We start from the raw sequence: 19539 nt of genomic DNA on the forward strand, positions 1-19539 counted from the left end.
CTTTTGGTTCTCTGCCTTTTCGCTGTGCCGGTCTGCAATGCTCGGGCTCCGGTCTGCTCCTTGGCTGTCCGGGGAAAGAGCGCGACGATCGCGACGCAATTCCAATCATGATCCTTTTTGCAGTGTCGTGAGGTTATTGGTGCGCGAGTAGGAGTCGGCTCGCATGTTTGGCACCATTACTGCATATTCGTGGCAACAATCTTTGTTCATGCAGCGATTCCTGGCTTTGGTTCCGTCTATTATTCTGCTATCGGTTATCACTCCATCCTTCAGCCGTATGTCCGCCGTGCCAAGACCGACGCTGGCAAATGGTGTGGCAATCTGCCGAAGCACAGCCCGAAGCCGTTCCGAGGTGTCGGAAGGCACACAGCTGTCGGCTGAAGTCGGAGAAGCGGTCGCAGAATGAAACAGCATAGCCATGCAGCGGCGGAGACAGGGTGGGCAGCGTGTGGGAGGAGTGGAGAGAGGTTTTACCGGTTTTGGAGCTGCAGTCGGATAATACCTTTGTGGCCGTTTTCATTTGCTCCTAGGAGGTTTTGCTAGCGGCCGAAGGGAAAAGGGATAGCGGCATAGAAAATAAAGTAAAATTTAAATAAAATAAAATAAAATAAAAGGGAAAAATGGACAGTACTGTTGCCGCGTGGGGAGAACAAGGCGCGGTTCCGGATTGTTTTCGTGTTCTTCGCATCCGCAGATACAGATACATGCTCTCGAAAGAACGGCCACCTCTGACACCGGTGATGAAGATGCTCATTTGGTTCGTTCTGGCACATCCGAATTTGTTGCGCAAAAAGCCGGAGATCAGCTGGCCGTCTCTATCCACTCCGGGTGCAAACTCTGCAAATTTCCCCCCTTTGAAAGAGCATCACATGTGCTCCTTTGGTAGCTTTTAGCAGGAGCGTAGGTCACGAAGGAAATGATTACGTCAGCCACGCCTCTTGTCCGGAAGCGAGCAGCCGGTACTTTCCCCGACCACAGATGTTTGCGGGGCAGCATGGCATTTCAGAAGTACCTCGGAAAAGACCGGAAGAGCTGAAATGGCGGGGCAGTGCTCCGAGAAGTGGGGCTCGCTAGCATTAACAGTGGGGATCGCTGCCGTCCTGGGGAACTGGTTCTGGACCTTTGTCCACCTTTTTGGACAGGAAAAAGCTCGTGTGCATCAGGCATCATCGGAGAGGGGGGGCGTACGGGTACAGAATAGTGTGTCGTGCTGTGTGCTTTTTGGCGTCATCCTTCGGTACTCCGTACATTCAAAGTAGTTGCAGGAGGCCGTCCCGAGTATCTTTCACAGCCGTTGGCGATCGAGCAGGCAGGACATTGTCGCCTGCAGGTGTGATGGAGCAAGGCAGGCAATGCAGGCCCAATACGGCGAACGGGCACGCGCTCCCGTCATCGGTCCCGATATGTTCCTATCTGACGTCCTGGCACAAAAAGGTGCTGCTGGGCAGCACATTGCACTGCGCCTTGGGAGAAGGGGGGGTGACTGCTATGACGTTCAGCCTTAGCTGCATTGGTCGGAGACATGGGGGGGTGGCAGGAATGGAGGGTCTGTCGCCGTGTAAGGAAAGGTGCTTTTGTTCGACGCTGGGGGCAGCTTCGGCCCACCGCCCGGCAATTCATTTCAGTCGTCCATTGGCACCGGCCTGTGATCGCGTGTAAGTCAACCTGCAGATGCCAACGAGCCGGAGGATTGGCAGCATTTCTCAGACAGTCTGCGCGCGGAACCTAGACAACTCCACCAGGTGTCAGGCTTGTATACGACGTACAGACGTCGGCCGATGTGGGCGTTTGAGTACGAACACGAGCAAGGCTCGGGAACAGCTGATCGGTCGGGCCAAAGGCAAGTTTTATACGATACGGTGGAAGCGAGTTGATCGGCACGAGAAAGTACAATGTACAGGCCACAGGAGCCGCAGCCTCAAAGCAATATTGCTACGTCCAACCCGGCATAAACCGTTACTCTGGTGGACGAGGCGGGGAGATTATGTAAGAGGCGTATTCGTACGTCTGGCCCATGGCATTTGCTTGGTCTCCGAAAACAAGCCGGGTCTGCTCCCGGGATCGCCCTGTGGACAGACCCCAGCTTTGGGGAATTAGTATGATCCTCGGGTTCGGTCCAGAGGCGGTCTTCTGGCTCACTAAGAGAGCGGCCGGAGGAGGGGCAAAGAGGGCGATTTGGGGCGTGTCTTTAGTCATGGACATGACCCTTTCTCGATGAGGTCCTTGCTATAAAAGCGGGCTGCTGCAAGTCCCAGCTGCCGTTCGTCGATTGATGGAAGCCGGACAAGCCTCGCTCTCCAATCACCAGCCGCCTGCCAGCTCTTCTATCGGTATTGTGGACCAGATCCCCCTTTTCTCTGCTCCTCTCCGCTCTCCCATCCCTGGCGTCCCCGTCGAAACTAGGATACGCTAAGTGCAGTTCGACGCTGCTCATTCTTGCGACAGATCACACGGCTGCCTTGCACCGTGTAGGGGACAAAACACATCCCGGTACTCTGTCCCGTAGTTGACCCGTTGCCGACAAACGAAAACAAAACACGATACCCAGCAGCCGACTCTTTATCGCTTGTTCCATCGTAGTCCGGTTGCCTCGATATTGGTCTCTATATATATCAGCCATGAAGGATCCTGTTCAGCGTACTGATTCCCCTTACATCGACCCAACCGTTCAAGGACCTCAATCCAAGATCCGTACCTCTGGACACCCCCCCAACATCAACAAAAGTAAGCCATCTCGTCAAAGACTGTCCACTGGACCTTTCCGCTTACCATTGCTTCGTCATAGTGGCTTCCACCGTCAACAAGACCAGCCTTCACCCCAGCGGTGTTGAGTAAGTTGAACAGCATCTTATTCTTGTCGCTGTCCCGTCCATGTTGCTAACCCGGTTTATTTAGGCCTCATCACGACCACACCGAGCTCGGTATGACAGACCATTACCGTGCCATCTTATAGCCATTGCCACGATCCGTACTAACAATTGCTTCAGAGGAGGAACTCTACGAGAAGGCCCACATCGACTATGACCGTGTTGCCATTGTACGTCTTGTTTCGTTCCTTGTTTCTATCTCTCTTTGTAAAGCCAACTGCTCATGCGACGTCAGATCCCCAACCCGTCGGTCCCCGCTCTCTACGAGGATGCCCTGGTGTACGAGCCGGGCTCTGGCATCTCGTCCACCGGTGCTCTGACTGCCTACTCTGGCAAGAAGACCGGTCGGTCGCCTTCTGACAAGCGAATTGTCACGGACCCCGAGTCCGAGAAGAACATCTGGTAAGCAGCTTCACTCTCGTTTATTCTTGGCATCGATCTCATTGCTGACTCTCCCAGGTGGGGACCTGTCAACAAGCCCATGACGCCTGAGGTAAGAATTGCTTGTCCTTCCGGCACTTGCTTCTTTTCTTCATTCCATCTCTTCTTTTCATGCCTTTTACCTCGGCCATTGCCGACATTTCGGGACATGCATTGTTTCTCCGTATCCCCGCGGAATGGCGCTTACGTCAGGGCAAACTCTGGGTTTCCATTTAATTGTCTCGGTTGTCATTGGGTTCCTGGACAGGTTCCGAGAATTCCCTTTCCCCGCATTTGAGCCGCGGGATTGCAGCGCATCTTGTCCACAGGCAGATCGCAGCTACCCCACGCCGACGACAGCCGAGCTAGTGCTTCCATGCCTCCGCCGGATCCACCAAGCCCCATTTGCACACGTGACCTCAGAGCTATGACTAACGAGGATGTCCAGGTTTGGAAGATCAACCGCGAGCGGGCCATTGACTACCTCAACACACGCAAGCGGATCTACGTGATTGACGGTTATGCCGGCTGGGACGAGCGGTACCGTATCCGGGTGCGGGTGGTGTGCGCACGCGCATACCACGCGCTCTTCATGCGCAACATGTTGATCCGGCCGCCGCGCGAAGAGCTGGAGCACTTCCACCCCGACTACACCATCTACAACGCCGGCTCGTTCCCGGCCAACCGCTACACCTCGGGCATGACCTCGGGCACGTCGGTGTCGATCAACTTTGCCGAGAAGGAGATGGTCATCCTCGGCACCGAGTACGCCGGCGAGATGAAGAAGGGCGTCTTCACCGTGCTTTTCTACGAGATGCCCATCAAGCACAACGTGCTGACGCTGCACTCATCGGCCAACGAGGGCCGCGACGGCGATGTCACCCTCTTCTTCGGCCTGTCGGGCACGGGCAAGACCACGCTGTCGGCAGACCCGAACCGGCTGCTGATCGGCGACGACGAGCACTGCTGGAGCGACCGGGGCGTGTTCAACATTGAGGGAGGCGTGAGTATTTCCTGGATGGGGTATTTTTGTTTTCAGATCTTCAGACGCTGACAGCAGGACAGTGCTACGCCAAGTGTGTCGGCCTGACGCTCGAGAAGGAGCCGGACATTTTTGGGGCCATCCGCTTCGGCTCGGTGCTGGAGAACGTGGTATTCGACCCGGAGACCCGTGTGGTCGACTACGACGACGTGACGCTGACGGAGAACACGCGCTGGTGAGTGCTCGCATGCCGGGTTGTGTCGGTACGATAACTACGAGGCCAATTACTAATCATCATGCTCCAGCGCCTACCCGATCGAGTACATCCAGAACGCCAAGATCCCGTGCCTCTCGCCGTCGCACCCGAGCAACATCATCTTGCTGACGTGCGATGCGCGCGGTGTGCTGCCGCCCATCTCGAAGCTGAACCGGGCGCAGGTCATGTTCCACTTCATCTCCGGCTACACGTCCAAGATGGCGGGCACGGAGGTCGGCGTGACCGAGCCCGAGGCGACGTTCTCGTCCTGCTTCGCGCAGCCGTTCCTGGCACTGCACCCGATGCGCTACGCGCAGATGCTGGCCGACAAGATCGACGAGCACCAGGCCAGCGCCTGGCTGCCCAACACTGGCTGGGTCGGCGCCGGGTTCGCGCAGGGCGGCAAGCGCTGCCCGCTCAAGTATACGCGCGCCATCCTGGATGCCGTGCACTCGGGCGAGCTGGCCAAGGTCGAGTATGAGACCTACGACATCTTCAACCTGCAGGTGCCCAAGACCTGCCCCGGCGTGCCGTCCGAGCTGCTCAACCCCAAGGGCGCCTGGACCGCCGGCCACGACAGCTTCAATGCCGAGGTTCGCAAGCTTGGTGGCCTCTTCCTTGACAACTTCAAGAAGTACGCGTCTGAGGCTACCGAGGACGTCGTCAAGGCCGGCCCCATCCTGTAGAGCAGCAGTCGCCAACGGCTGTCGCCCGGGATCCAGAGCCCGTCTGTTTGTCTTGTTTTAGGTCTTGTTTTTTCTGTTTTGTGTGTGCTTCCTATCATAATAGCGACGAAGCCGACGACCTCGCCGGGAGGCGTCGCCTTCCTGTTCCGTTACGGAAAGGGTATATATATATATGGGCGATAAGCTACAAGATCGTGAGGCAGTAGAGCCCACGAAGGGTCATAGGCTGAATGAAACGAAATGGACACTGAGAGTTACAGTACTCCGTACGTAATACTGCGTATACTCCTCGTCTACCCCTTTACATCGATTGTGGCTCGATGGCGGACAGACTGGTCCGTGGTCTTGACCGCTCCTACGGCTCCCACCGCCTCGACGGCCTTCACCGCCTCGCACTCCTGTCTCTTGACGCAGACGATCCACTTGAGGTAGCCGCACGGCCACAGATGGCGAATCTCGCCGCTGTGCAGTTCCCAGCGGGCGACGTCGGCCGGGGTGGCGCCGCAGGAGTGCAGCAGGGCGGCGACCTCGTCGGGCGTGCGGGTGCGCAGCATGGACATCCAGCCGTCGAAGACGAGCACAAACGGCAGGATGGGCAGCAGGTAGGTGAAGACGAGCGTCATGGGCGAGCGCCAGCGCCAGGCGTAGTAGGGTGCCGTCAGCAGGATGCCGAGCCCGAAGGCGAGCGTGGTGAAGAAGGCGGAGACGGAGCGGTCCTGGAGCTCGAGGATGCTGGCAAGTCAGCAGAGGAACACATCTACACAACAGCACGACAGCTCACCCAAAGCCGTCGCTGGTCTCGACCGTGTTGCGCAGGATCGCTCGGGCCAGCGGGTCATCAAAGTGGTGAAAGGCCAGGTTGAAGAGCCGCAGGACCCGTGGATGAGCCGCCGTCGTCTCGGGGCCCAGACCGGCAGCCGCCAGAATCGCCGCCGGCTCGGCCGCACTGGCATCCACTGGCTCGGCTGCATACCGCACGTTGGGGCTCTGGGCCGCGGCTGCAGCCCAGTCGTCGATGTGGGGGTGCAGGTCGGTGAGGACAAACTGCGTCGGCGATGTGGTTTTGCTCTTGTTGCTGCTGCTGTTGAGGATACGCTCGATGCTCGGCGTCGGTCCGCCGCCGCCGGCACAAAAGTCGATGATGATCCAGGGTCGCGATGGGATGGCAGCATCCTCCGAAACAGCCTCCAACACCTCCTGCCGCAAAACACCAGCCGCCACCTCGGCCGGGGATGCGTACTGCAGGACCGGTACGCGTGTCGTCCAGGCGCGAGTCAGGGCGGCCTGGACGCGGCCGCGCAGCCATGGATGGAAAACTGGGGCGCAATCAGACACGGTTTCGGCCCTTGCATTTGCTCCCACTCGCTCGCTTACCATGTCTGGTCGTCAATCTCAAAGACGTGCATGCGAGGAATGAGTGGGGCCATGTCGAGATGCTGTAGAGTTGCTCTGCCAAGGGAACTTCCGAAATCCTGCAGGGCGTGGCGGGATCGGAATCTCATGAGGATGATTTTATGTCGATGTATCCGTTGTATTGAACACAGTGGCTGACTAAGATGAGTCCGGGCATGGAAGGCACGCTTGGTCAATGCGCCACTGCGGCGCAGTACGTTATGTACGACGTAAGATAAGAGTGCTCCGTACTCCGTACTCCTCAAAATGCGGCGGGCCTTGCGGGCTGCCAAGACGGCCAGCAGTCGCTCAGGACAGACGAGCGGCTGAGCAGCACAGACCGACGACGGGCAGCCGTTTGCTCGTGCCCGAGGGCGGCACCGAGCGGCCATCTCAATCTTCCAGTGGGATGAACATTCTGCCGATCCACAGATCTGATCTGTGACAGACGACGCAATACAGCACTGAGCAGGCGCTGAAGTGTATTAGTCATCAACGCGCGGGCCCACGCAGAGTTCTCGTATATACATATGTATGCAGACGCTTTACCGACTGAGATCTGCGAGCAGTTCAACGTTATGCTTGTAGTAAACAGAGCGCGCGCATTAAGCTTTGAGCACGTCAGTTTTTCCTCTTGTCCTCTTTTCCTGTTTTGTCGCCCCCCTTTTGTAATTATCGTTTGTTTTTCTCCTTTGTCCCTTTCGGTCGCCTTTGGAATCCACCCCTGGAATTTCAGCCCATTGAATACTGAGTAGGAACGGCTGTCTTACTTGCACTAATCCTACGGGCCGGACGTTAAGACAAAACAAGAGCCACCCTGCTCCACCGGCAGGACTCGTGCTCCGTATCGCTTCGGAATCAAGCATGACTGTTGTCTGGCTGGCCGCTTCACGTTCCCAGGATGGCGGGGCCGGTTGCCTAGAAGAGTAAGGAACGCCAAGGGAACAGGATTAGGGGGGTGTGGAGGGGTGGCCATCATGGGCTGACAGCGGGTTGGCCTTGCAACGCATTCACAAGCCCACCACGGAACGGCAGCTTCCAGCGCCTTCTGCACAACCGCACGTCGTTACGAATACTACGGAGTGCTCGTACTCGCACACCGTCCGGAGGATCGTGTTCGCGTGCGCTAATATGTCTTGGCAAAAGGCGGAAGTCTGACAGGCCCACCGATCCGTCCGTTATTAGTCGTATGGATGTCGCCGCAGGCTTTCGGGGAGCATGGGCGAAGACGAACGTTTGAGGCGTCTAGAGGTCGATTAGGGCGTGCAAAGTGGTCGAGATATCAGGCGTTCGCCCTGTTGTCATGGTATGATCAATTGAAGAGGGAACCGTTGAAATACGAGTACGTATGTAAGCCGGGAGGCTCTTGCTGGTACGCCGAAAGGGTTTGGGTTGAGAGCCGGGAATTTGTAATCTGTCCGAGTGCTGATGCTGGTCGACACGTTTTTTGTCTGCTTTTATTTTGGAGAAGGCCTCCGCCCGGCCAAGAGTGGGGCGAGAGATGGTACGATGTGGATGTCCCGGTGAGGATTAAATTAGTGGCAGTGCTTCTTTTTTTTTCTCCTGCCTCAAGAGGGGTCTGCTCCCTGGCACGGAGATGGTTCGAGCTGATGCTCGTATGTATCTACGACGTACATGCCTCGGTCCCGTCAAAGGGCAGACAGGCAGCACTCGGAGGTCCCAGATCCGGTGTACAATTGTGTTCGTCAGGATGGCATCTGAAGCAGGGATCCAGTACTGTGCGAGTGTACGGAAGGTCCGAGAGCCGTGTGTGCAGCGGGTTCAGCTTGTCTAGCCCGACACGGCCAATGGCAAACGCGAATAGATCATTGGGGAATGGGGAAATGGGAGTAGATGAAGGCGGATTTCGGACCAGAGTTTTGCAGAAGCATACGTCGTACATGTGCCCCACTTGCTCTTATCTCTTGGCTCCTTTGCTTTCCTTCGATCAGGCAGGCTGTTTCTTGATTTTGTTGTCTTGTCTCGCTATCGAGACACGATCGACACGGTCGAGACGGAAGAAGAAAGAAGAAAGCACGGGCAATGACGTCTGCGACCACTCGTATCTACGTCGTACACGTCGTACAGAGTATGAATTATTGATGCCAACACGTTCGATTCTGAATCCCGTCGTGCCTGGACCTCGGCTCGACACATGCTGGTGGGGCTGATTTGTGCGCAAGTGGGGCTTGACTCTCTGTCAACCCCGGTTAACACGGGTTTGGGCGAAGGAGGGCAGCCATGGAAATAAGGGACAGAGGAGAGGAAACGTGGTGGCGAGATCGGAGGTGTAGAGTACTATGTGTACGATAGTACGTCGTAAGCAGGGCCGGTAAGCAAGGACAGGGCCATGGTAACGGTGCGAGATAGGCCGGCTAGTCAGATACAGATTGATTCCATGTGCTATAGGTACCGGTGGGGGTTGAGCACGGCGGACGAGGGATGCGCGACGTGCTTTGCTTGGCATGTCGTAGGACCTGAAGCTTGAGCGACGTCGCAACTTTGCCAGGGGTGGCGCTATACGTCAGGGGTGCGTGCAGCACGGAGATAGAAGTGGGCTGCATCGACTGTACGGAGTAGCTCATGGCGCAAGAGCGGTAGGGATTCGGAATCGGCCTGAACTCCGCTGTTGGGGGTAGCGCTAAGAGCCTATGCGCCAGTGGACAGCGCGCTGTGTCGTAGCCCTGGTCCTTCTGGAAAGGGCGATGGGCTGGCAAAACGAAATTGCCATGTCCGCAGAAATTAAAAATTCAATGGGGACGGAAGGCGGCCCACTTTTCCACAAGCACGACTAGGCGGCCTGGACTAGTAAGATACATGGTAGAAGAGAGAGTGTATATAACACACATTGCCTGTCTGTTCCCCGGTCTGTCTGTCTCTTTTTTTTTTCCCTCCCTTCTGTCCGCCGCACGATCCGTTCCTTATCATCGGCCTGTAGCACGAGCACCCGACAAGACAGTGACAGCAGACGGGTTCTCACGATCTCACGCTCACGCTCTCACGATCTCACGTCCACACGCCCATCATGACGACGACCGTACAGCCGTCTAGCGCGTCGTCGCTGACGGCGGCCGAGCCGGGCACGGCGGCCGCACTGCCAGAGAAGGGCACCGGACCGGCGCTGCAGCCGGACCTGGAAGCCGGGTCGAAGCCGGCGCACCGGATCGTCAGCCACTTTCAGACGCTGCTCCGACCGGCAGGCGTGACGCCCGAGGTGCTTGCGCACGAGTACCCTGGCCAGGGTACGGCCGAGTCGCCGTACCTTGTCTTCTTCCTCGATGTCGACGCCCACAACCCGCAGACGCTGCCGTCGTGGCGCAAGTGGCTCTACACCCTCACCATGGCCACGGCCACGCTGGCAATCGCCTTTGTCAGCTCAGCCTTTTCCGGTGGCATCTCCGAGATCATCCGGGAGTTCCACATCTCGGACGAGGTTGCCATCCTGGGCATGTCGCTCTTCGTGCTCGGCTTCGCCGTCGGCCCACTCATCTGGGCCCCTATGAGCGAGTACTTTGGTCGCCAGATGCTCTTCTTCGGCACCTACGCCATCGTCACCGCCTTCAACGCCGGTTGTGCTGGCGCCAAGAACATCGAGACCCTCATCATCCTGCGCTTCTTCGCCGGTGCCTTCGGCTCGTCGCCCCTGACCAACGCCGGTGGCGTCATCGCCGACATGTTCTCCGCCAGCGAGCGTGGCATGGCCACTGCTATCTTTGCTGCCGCCCCCTTTCTCGGGTCCCTTCGCTCGGTCCCATCTGCGCCGGCTTTCTCGGCGAAGCGGCCGGCTGGCGCTGGGTCGAGGGCCTCATGGCTGCCTTCACAGGTGTCATGTGGATCGTCGGCACGCTCATCGTGCCTGAGACTTATGCCCCCTACCTCCTGCGCAAGCGTGCACAGGAACTCTCGCGCCGCACCGGAAAGTTTTACGTCTCCCGCTTGGACGCCCACTACTACACCCCCGGCAAGGATGGCAGCCCGCCGCCGGCAAAGCCCACCGTCGGCCACCAGCTCCGCACTGCTCTCTGCCGGCCCTGGATCTTGCTCTTCACCGAGCCCATCGTCTTCGTCATCTCGCTCTACATGGCTATCATCTACGGCACCATGTACATGATGTTTGATGCCTTCCCCATCGTCTTTGAGGAGGTCCGTGGCTGGTCGGCTGGTATCGGTGGCCTTGCTTTCCTCGGCATTGCTGTCGGTATGGTCATTGCTGTCTTCTATGCCGGTCTCGACAACCACTTCCGCTACGCCAAGATCTCTCTTGCCCACAAGGGCGCTGCTCCTCCTGAGGCTCGCCTTTTCAGCGGTGCCATCGGTGCTGTCCTCATTCCTGTCGGCCTCTTCTGGTTCGCATGGACCAATCGGCCGCCCGTCCACTGGGTTGTCCCCATCATCGGCTCCGGCTTCTTCGCTGCCGGCCTTGTGCTCGTCTTCCTCAGCTTGATGAACTACTTAGTCGACACCTACGTCGTCTTTGCTGCTTCCTGCCTGGCTGCCAATGCTGTCCTGCGTTCGCTCTTTGGTGCTGCCTTCCCGCTGTTTACCACTTGTGAGTTACAGCCCGTTCCATCTCCCATCTGTTTCCCGTTCTAACCTTTTAGACATGTACCAAAACCTCGGTCTTCACTGGGCTGCGTCTATTCCGGCTTTCCTCGCTCTGGCCTGCTTGCCCTTCCCTTTCCTCTTCATGCGCTATGGCGAGCAGATTCGCATGCGCTGCAAGTTCGCTGCTGAGGCTGCTGCCATCTTGGCTCGCATGCGCCAGGGCGCCGCTCCTGTCACACCGCCCGATGAGGATGCCGCCATCCAGGAGGTTAACGCTCACGAGCTGGAGCGCCGCCTCACTCGTGCCAGCCACGCCAGCCGCGCCAGCCGAGCCAGCCGCATCAGCCGCCGCCTCTCGCAGGCCATCAACAGCAACGAGAAGTCGGACGCCTAAGCGGTCATCCCTCCTTTCATTCGAACCATACCCTACTCCTCTTTTCAGTCCGCCTCTGCCTTTTCGTTTCACTCCTCTCTTTTGTCTTGTATTTGTCAGCGGGAAACGGTCGGGTGGCTATGTTATCCTTGCTTTGTTGGTTTGGAGCATCCGCCGAGATTCGCGACGGGACAGCATAGACGTTTCTTGTATTGCACAGCCGGCGTTATTTGGATGGAAGAACTGAAGTACAATACCCTGCTCGGGCCTGCGTCGACATGGACTCGGGAGGGGAAAGGGCGCCGTGATGATCAGACAGCTCATGTACGTGGATACACACTTTTAATAGATTCAGACATAGAGTGGGCTATAGCCGAATAATAGACTGCCACAGGAGTTGATACACTTATACTAGTAAGACACGTGATTATAGGCTTTGCTATTGCATTTCTTCTATGCCACGTGACTTCACTCTGCGAGCTAGTCCGTCTTTGGAAAGTAGCTATCTTGCGATCAAAAAAGTTCATCTTCGCGATAAACGGCCATCAAGTCTTCGTTGCCACCACTTATAACTGGCCGCACCACCACACAGACAATGTCGCTCTACCATGAGGCGGCAGCTGCCCTGATGGCCCCGGCGGCCGACGGCGGAAATCTGAAGACGCGCATTTTCGGGCCCCGCAGCGGTCCTGACCCCCGGAAGGCAGCTGAGAAAGGGCGATCGTCTTTGGCCTCAACAGCCACTTCTGCCTCCGGCGCGACCAAGCCCGCCGCGAAAGCACCGCCCGCACAGGTCTATGCGCTCGCGATTGAGACGACCAAGTGGAGCGCCGTGCTGAGCGAAATCGTCGATGCAGCCGGCCTGCTGGTCCTCGAGCGTCGCCGGCTGCCGTCACCGGTGATGGCCCTCTTGCTGGTGCACGATCTGCTGCTGTCACGGTCTGGCGTGCGGCTGCCGGCCGAGCACGGCCTTCACGCAGCCGTGGCGCGCCACAAGGCCCGGCTGACCGCTGAGCTGACACGCGCCCGCCTGCGTCGCCACGCCGCCTCGCTCGACGATCTGCGCCGCCAGGTCGAGCAGGTCGCTGCACGCGCATCCCGCACCCACGCTGGCGCTCCGGCCACGCGCTGGATCCGCATCAACACGCTCAAGACCACGCTCGCCGTCCAGCTGGCCACCACGTTTGCCGATTACCGCCGTGTGGCCAGCCTGCCGGAGCTGTGGGAAGATGACGACAGCACCTCGAACACGACGTCGGACAACAACGCCCGCATCTTTATCGACGACAACGTGCCCGATCTCGTCGCCGTGCCCGTGTCGACGTCCTCGGCTGCCTCGCCCACCGTCGACCCCACCCGCTCCGATGCCTACCGCTCTGGCGCCATCATCTTCCAGGACAAGGCCTCCTGCTTCCCGGCCTATCTACTCGACCCGGCTTCTGTCTTTGACGACGACCAGGATGTCGACCTCGTCGACGCCTGTGCTGCGCCTGGCAACAAGACCAGCCACCTGGCTGCCCTCACACGGCCGCTGCTGCTAGAACGACCGCGGCCCTGCATCTTTGCCTTTGAAAAAGACCCTCGCCGCGCAAAGACGTTGCAGTCGATGCTGCAGACTGCCGGAGCCCTCGATCTGACCACCATCGGCGCCGCCCAGGACTTCTTGCAGGTCGATCCCGCCGCCGCTCTCTACCGCAATGTCCGCGCACTGCTGCTCGACCCCAGCTGCTCCGGCAGTGGCATTGTTGGTCGCGATACCATGCCTGTCCTCCACTTGCCCAAGGGCGGGACCGAGAAGACGGCCGGACAACAGCTAAAGACAAACAAGAAACGGAAACGGCCTGCCGGCCGACAGCCAGACGACAAGACGGCGAAGCACGACTTCGCCAAGACTGCAGACACCATCGTTGCTGCTGCTGAAAATGCGGTCACCGAGTCCGAAACAGAATCGGCCCGCCTCACTGCCCTGGCCGCATTCCAGCTCACACTGCTGCTGCACGCCTTCCGCTTCCCGGCCGCCCGTCGCATCACTTATTCCACCTGCTCTGTCCACGCCCAGGAGAACGAGCAGGTTGTCGTGCGCGCCCTGACTTCCGCCTCCGCCCGTTTCGGTTGGCGTCTGCTGCGCCGGGACGAGCAGGTCGCTGGCATGCGTGCCTGGCCGGTGCGTGGAGACCCTGCTGCCGCCCAGAACGTTGACGGCGTTGACGACAGCACAATCAATTCCGTCGCCGTGGCCGACGCCTGTATTCGGTCATACCCAGACGACATCGAACGCGGTATCATGGGCTTCTTTGTCGCTGCCTTTGTCCGGGACGATGAAGCGGCTGCTGTGGCTGCTACAAACGACAGCGACAGCGACTGGAGCGGCTTCGACGACTGAAACACATTCAATAACAATCACGGTCCATTTACGTCTGTTGTCACCTCCGGCAAGGCCGTGTTGCTTTGTATTGTAATCCAACAAACGGAACTATCCAAACATAATGCCTCCAGTCGGGGCCAAAGAAGAAGAAAAAGAAGAAGAAACACCCCTCAAGGGGTTAGATGGAACATGCGTATAAACGAGCGCGAGAAGAGAAAACCAGAAGGGGGGCGTCGGATCCCTTATACCAGCATTTTTGTCTTTCCTACTGGAAGGCGAGACACCGACCAAGATCATGACATCATGAACGCCACATAGAAGTAGCAAATACAGAGCAGAAGTGAAGGAGAATCGGTCCACTGCTCAGAAGTGCAGGTGCTTGTGGCGGCGCACGTGTTCCTGCCGTGCCTTCAGCAACGAGCCACTCGGCGTGTGAGTCCCGGTCGTTGTTGTCGTCTGGTGAACCGTCGTCGTCAGCGTTGTCGTCGGCGTGAAGGTGTAAGTCACCGTGGTTGTGGGCTGTGACCGGCAGCCGCTGCTCTTCTGGCTGTGGTGCTTCTCGTTACTGGTAGCAGCCGCAGGTGACGACGTATTGGTGAAATGGTGGTGAGTCGCAAACGTGGGCAGCGTTCTGGAGGTCTCCGGGCCGACGACGATGAAAATGGTCGACGTGGTGCTGGCGTTTGAGAATGTGATCGACGAAGAGAGGCTTGCGGAGAAAGTGGCAGCTGATGATGTTGGGGTGGAAGCAGAAGAGGCGGAAGCAGCAGAGGTAGGAGTGGTAGAAGAAGAAGAAGTAGATGTAGGAGAAGAAAAAGTAGCAGAAGAAGAAGAAGCAGAAGATGTAAAAGTAGCAAAAGCAGCAGAAGTGGAAGCAGAAGTGGAAGCAGCAGAAGCAGCAGCAGAAGAAGAAGAAGAAGAAGAAGAAGAAGAAGAAGAAGAAGAAGAAGAAGAAGAAGAAGAAGAAGAAGAAACAATAGCAGCTACCGTCGTAACAGCCGTGGACTTGGCAGTTGTGGAATTCGCCTTGGTATCCGAGCCCGTGCCATACTGCCATCCAAAAACAGGGTTGTCTCCCGGCAGAGCAGCGAGCGAGCCGCCAATCTCCTCCGGCGTCGGGTTGGAGATGCTGCAGTCGCCCTTCAGCACGGTCTCAACTCCAGGGCACTTGTCCATGCCCGAGTCGCCAGCATCGCAGGTGTCAATGATGTGCTGCAGCACGTCCGTGTCCCACGCAGCGAGAAAGTCGCCGTGCAGCGAGAAGCCGGTCGCATCGCCATTGGACAGCACAAACGGCTGTGTGCCATCGTTGGGCGTCCAACGACCAACAAACAGCGGTGTGTTCCAGTACATCTCAAAGAAGAGATGTGGCGTGTGCACCCAGCCGGTCGGGCAGTCCTGCTTGCCATCGCCTGTGTCTGTGGGAAACTGCATGTTCGTCCGGAAGCTCGTCAGCCCGGCCTCCGGGTTGTAGCACGACGGGAAGTGCAGGTCTGCTCGCAGCGGCGAGGCGTAGCCGTCGCACTCGGCAAACGGAAACCCCGCGCCCGATCCCTTGTTGCCCGTGTCCTGGATGCCGGCCATCGAGCCGTTGGAGCCGACCGGATATGACGGCGGGTCGAAGCTGGACCGCGGACACGTAAACTGCGCTGGCTGGATCGTGCCATCCGCCGGGTCCAACACATTGCTGCCCGTGACCGGCGCCGTCTTCTTGTCTGGGTCGCCGCTGACCATCTGCAGGCCAACCGGGAAGGCCGTAATGTTGTCGTTGGTCGCCTCAAAGAAGTAGTACACGTTCATGTAGAACAGCGGCACCGGCTCGAACGAGCCGTTGTTGGCGTCGTGGAAGTACAGCGACGGCATCCAGTACGCACTCTTGTCCGCCGCAATATCGGCCGTGCTGCACGTCGACTCGAGCATTGACTCGCCCGTCGCCGAGTTGCCAAACGCATTACCGCCATGGATCGTGTGCACGTGTAACGCCATCACCCCCGGGTTGACGATGGGGTCGGATCGGCCCTGCGTCAGTGGTCCATCGCCGTGGAAGTGCAGGACGGCAAACGTGCGTGAGTCCTTGGCAGAGACAATGGGAGCCAATGTGGCCATAAGCAGGGCCAGAGTGGTTGGAAGTCGCATTGTTAAAATGTTGGAGGAATCAAGATCGAGTGAAAGGGGTGTCAGATTCTCTAGATCGTTACAGTGCTCCTAGTGTTGGTGGTGTGTTTATAATTCTCTGGTATATAGAGTCCACGGAAAGAAAGAAGGTAAGGTTGGACAAGCAAGCCTGGCAGTTCAGCTAAAGGAGATGATGCCCAACAAGATATCAAGATACAAACAAAAAAGGCAGTAAGTTTCGCTTCAAGCTGGCAAGGAGTGAGCACAGTGGAAGACGAAGACGACGTGCAGAGAACAAATGTCAAAGGAGGGACGAGAGAATGAAAAGGGCCAGCCACGAGAAGTTGAAACCTGAAGAAGAACGAGAAGAGGAAGAGCGAGGGCGCCGAGAGAGAACGGAAAATGGACTAATAAGAAGGGAGGCCAAGCAAGCCATCAAGACTTGGCAGCCTGCAGATGGATAGGCTAAGCTGAAGCGGCGGGTTCCTGACTACTCACATCCTACAGACATGCAGGATACAAGACATCCTGCCTTCTCAGCCCGCTGGTAACACGGCGTGGCAGCCAATGAGGGCAAAATTATGTTTGTCATGTGGGTGGATATCGACAACGGTCCGTCGTTTGCGATGTGGGGGGCTCGTTCTAGACGCTGGCGCCAAAATAACGAGAAAGAATAAGAAAGCCAACAGAAGCACGCCGTGTTTCTTATGCAGGGGAATCTTTCGGACGGCAACAAAAGGTCCCTCACGTATTCTCGTATCTTACAAGTAATCCGATGTCCGGCATACTATGCATGTACTCTGTAGTCCTGCTCTGCAGCATTCAGGATTGAGGTATCATCGTGCGTATAAACCCCCGAGATGACTCCACTCGATATCTGTCCTGGTTGCTAATTGTCTCGGATACATAGTAGGTTGCACTGAAAATCGACACCTGTCCGACAGCTGAGGCTGGAAAGGGAGGTCCAAGAAAGTGCTGCATGACTTGGTTTCGGTCCAGAAAACCCTGGCGTCCGGCAAGATTCCCGTCTTGTCCAGCTTGCTTTTCAGCTTCTTCCCGAAAAGAGGGGCGCATCCCCTGACTGTTTGCCCCTGGTGAAACGCGCCAAAACATCCCTGGCTTTTCGAATGAGCGACAGAGAAGAGACAGCTTAACCTTAAAAGCCCGCATCCAGCTTAGTCCTGCAAAGGGAATCTGCCCGGTCATCTCAGAGCGTTCGGTCCCGGTAGACTGGTATTTCCGACCTATGGAGACAGTCAAGGCATGGGCCAGACCATACGACTACTCCGTACAGAGTACTCTTATCAGTTTTGCCAACGAGGAGGAATGTGAAAGAATAGGGGCAAAAATGGGAAACCCAGACGCATAATCGAAATTAATGTGACAGCACGCCAAGGGAGGACTGAGAGGGATAAGAATGGAGAACGCGAGGAAAAAGACAACCTGGGGAAAGATTTGCAGGGTCAACTGGCAAAATAAAACGTACAGCAGCGGGTATTCGCTGGTCGTCACCGACCCAACTACTAATCCGCCGATTACTGGTTTAACTAGGGGAGAGCGGACGGGATCCCGTGCTTTCCAGTATCTATGGCCGTACGTGGAGGAAGGAGCGAGCTGTTGCATTTATATAACCACCTGCGCACCTTCCGGGTGAAACACAAGAGTGTCGAATGTTAGATACAGCTGTACTAACGCAGATCTAGATTGGGTCCAACTGTAAACCAGTCCTATCTATCCAAACACGCCCAACTAGACACACATGTGTTACTTACTATACAATGTCTGTTCATCTTTCCGCCCCGTCTTCTCTGCCAATGCCCGTCTGTCTCTATTAGCCAACATCTGTCGGTCCGCCAATTGGTCAATCTGTTCTCCTTCGATCCCGTCTGCTTCTGCCTCGCCGCGTACTGCCTCTACCACCAGCCCCTACATGTGCTCCACCGGCTCCTCTGGCAGCAGTTCCTCGATCGGCCGCGGCGGCTTGAGCATCCGTCCCGGCATCTCTACGATCCCGTTGAACGTAAAGGTAAAGTAAACTAGCAGCACGAAGCCCATCACCTGCAGGCCCTTGAACGTCTCCCAGCCAAGACTGAGCGACACCAGCCAGATGAACAGTGTCCGGCACGTGTCGATGGTCGACCGCGACGTCGCGCTAACCGACTGCGTCACCGACAGGCCGAAGAAGTTGAAGCCGCCAATGCTCACCATGATCAGTACGCTCGACATCAGGATCCGCGGGTCTGCCGTCATCTGCTGCCAGCCCGCCACCATGTCAAAGTAGCCCAGCCGGCCGGCCTCGGTGCGGCCCACCGTCAGATGCAGGACCACCATGCCCAACACTGTGGCCGACAGTCCAAAAAGGCCCTCCCAGCCGACCATGCTGAGCGGCGCCACCGTGGACCGCTCCAAGATCCACTCCTCCAGCACAAACTGCGTCGCCGTGAAGATCTGTGCACCCGCAATGAGCAGCACCCCGGTGATCACCCGCAGTGCCTCTGTGCCGGAGTCGGCCACCGCCGCGGTTGTCATCGTTGAACCGCTCTCAGCGTCGGTCGACGTGTCGGCCGAGATGGCGCCTGCAAGTCCGACCACGGCAACGCCCGTCACCACGCCCGCCAGCGAAAGCCACTGGTACAGGTGCAGGTGTCGCTGCAGGAACAGCACGCTGAACAGGCCGACAAATAGCACCAGCGCGCCCCGTGTCATCTGGTAGATCGACGCCGCCACCAGCAGCAGTCCGGCGTTCATCAGCGTCGTGCCTAGGATATCGCAGATCGATGGAAGCGACAGCAGCAGGAGCGCGAAACCGCGCAGCTCGCCTACCGTCCGTACTGCCGGCTTGCTGCCATTCAGCGCCGTCGTCGAGTGGATGCTGGCGCTGTCGTCGGCAGCACCTTCGTCCGCCGTCTGCACTGGCTCGTACCCGTCTTCCGCCGTCGCCGCCAACCCGCCGTCCACATAGCGCCGGTACAGCGAGATCAGCCCGATCACGAGCCAGCAGCCCATCTCACCCACAAACATCTGCGCCGTCTGCAGCACCGGCTGCTCAAAAAGAACATGCTTCTTCGGGTCGGGGTCGTCGCAGTTGCGCACGCACTGGTTGTCCTGTATAGCGAGCACACGGCTGTCAGCAATCAGTCTTCTCGATGGCTGTGCTGTACACATATCCCTCTCTCCAAACTACCAACCTGGTACTTGGTCAGGAGCGTGTTGCACACACCCGTGAGCAGCATCATCGCCACGAGGACGGGCACAAACGGCTTGGACGCCATGATGACGGGATTGTTCGATGCCCGAAACGATGAACGGACAGTAGGAGGAAAATATCCTCCTTCACGTAGTGATGACGCGTGGAAGCAAAAGCGAGCTTCTATAGGACTCGATAAGGGTGTCAAGGGAGCGGAAGCGACAAAGCGACCAGGAGCGGCCGCAATCAGTTTCTCTTTGTGCAGCGAGTGCCTAGTCCTGCTTGGCACTGTCGCGCTATCTTCTTCCGGTGTCTGTTTTTTGTTGTTGTTTGTCTTGTAGATTCGACCAG

At 57.6% G+C, this 19539-nt stretch overlaps 7 protein-coding genes across 7 annotated transcripts; 4 read left to right on the forward strand and 3 right to left on the reverse strand.

Annotated features, from left to right (window-relative positions):
• Positions 1-2618: 2618 nt before the first annotated feature.
• Positions 2619-5211, forward strand: CMQ_7364 (phosphoenolpyruvate carboxykinase; the record flags this gene model as incomplete). The annotated part of the gene is made up of 9 exons (XM_014314369.1): positions 2619-2724; positions 2786-2831; positions 2896-2921; positions 2988-3037; positions 3103-3269; positions 3327-3360; positions 3736-4290; positions 4353-4504; positions 4575-5211. 9 exons carry the CDS (start codon positions 2619-2621, stop codon positions 5209-5211), a joined length of 1773 nt encoding a protein of 590 aa, XP_014169844.1.
• Positions 5212-5504: 293 nt separating this feature from the next.
• On the reverse strand, positions 5505-6588 carry CMQ_7520 (uncharacterized protein; the record flags this gene model as incomplete). The annotated part of the gene is made up of 2 exons (XM_014314525.1): positions 5505-5943; positions 5993-6588. 2 exons carry the CDS (start codon positions 6586-6588, stop codon positions 5505-5507), a joined length of 1035 nt encoding a protein of 344 aa, XP_014170000.1.
• Positions 5532-7048, forward strand: CMQ_7328 (uncharacterized protein; the record flags this gene model as incomplete). The annotated part of the gene is made up of 2 exons (XM_014314333.1): positions 5532-5950; positions 6922-7048. The coding sequence occupies 2 exons, from the start codon at positions 5532-5534 to the stop codon at positions 7046-7048; spliced, it is 546 nt and encodes a 181-aa protein (XP_014169808.1).
• Positions 7049-9628: 2580 nt separating this feature from the next.
• On the forward strand, positions 9629-11542 carry CMQ_7412 (major facilitator superfamily transporter multidrug resistance; the record flags this gene model as incomplete). The annotated part of the gene is made up of 3 exons (XM_014314417.1): positions 9629-10351; positions 10405-11152; positions 11205-11542. 3 exons carry the CDS (start codon positions 9629-9631, stop codon positions 11540-11542), a joined length of 1809 nt encoding a protein of 602 aa, XP_014169892.1.
• A 574-nt stretch (positions 11543-12116) lies between these two features.
• On the forward strand, positions 12117-13904 carry CMQ_7370 (nol1 nop2 sun domain containing protein; the record flags this gene model as incomplete). Its single annotated transcript, XM_014314375.1, has 1 exon — positions 12117-13904. One exon carries the CDS (start codon positions 12117-12119, stop codon positions 13902-13904), a length of 1788 nt encoding a protein of 595 aa, XP_014169850.1.
• A 345-nt stretch (positions 13905-14249) lies between these two features.
• On the reverse strand, positions 14250-16022 carry CMQ_7687 (wsc domain containing protein; the record flags this gene model as incomplete). Its single annotated transcript, XM_014314692.1, has 1 exon — positions 14250-16022. The coding sequence occupies one exon, from the start codon at positions 16020-16022 to the stop codon at positions 14250-14252; it is 1773 nt and encodes a 590-aa protein (XP_014170167.1).
• Positions 16023-17927: 1905 nt separating this feature from the next.
• On the reverse strand, positions 17928-19273 carry CMQ_7694 (uncharacterized protein; the record flags this gene model as incomplete). Its single annotated transcript, XM_014314699.1, has 2 exons — positions 17928-19106; positions 19190-19273. 2 exons carry the CDS (start codon positions 19271-19273, stop codon positions 17928-17930), a joined length of 1263 nt encoding a protein of 420 aa, XP_014170174.1.
• Between the last annotated feature and the right edge of the window lie 266 nt (positions 19274-19539).

The sequence above is a fragment of the Grosmannia clavigera genome (assembly GCF_000143105.1).
Source record: "Grosmannia clavigera kw1407 unplaced genomic scaffold GCSC_173, whole genome shotgun sequence".
Lineage (NCBI taxonomy): Eukaryota > Fungi > Ascomycota > Sordariomycetes > Ophiostomatales > Ophiostomataceae > Leptographium > Leptographium clavigerum.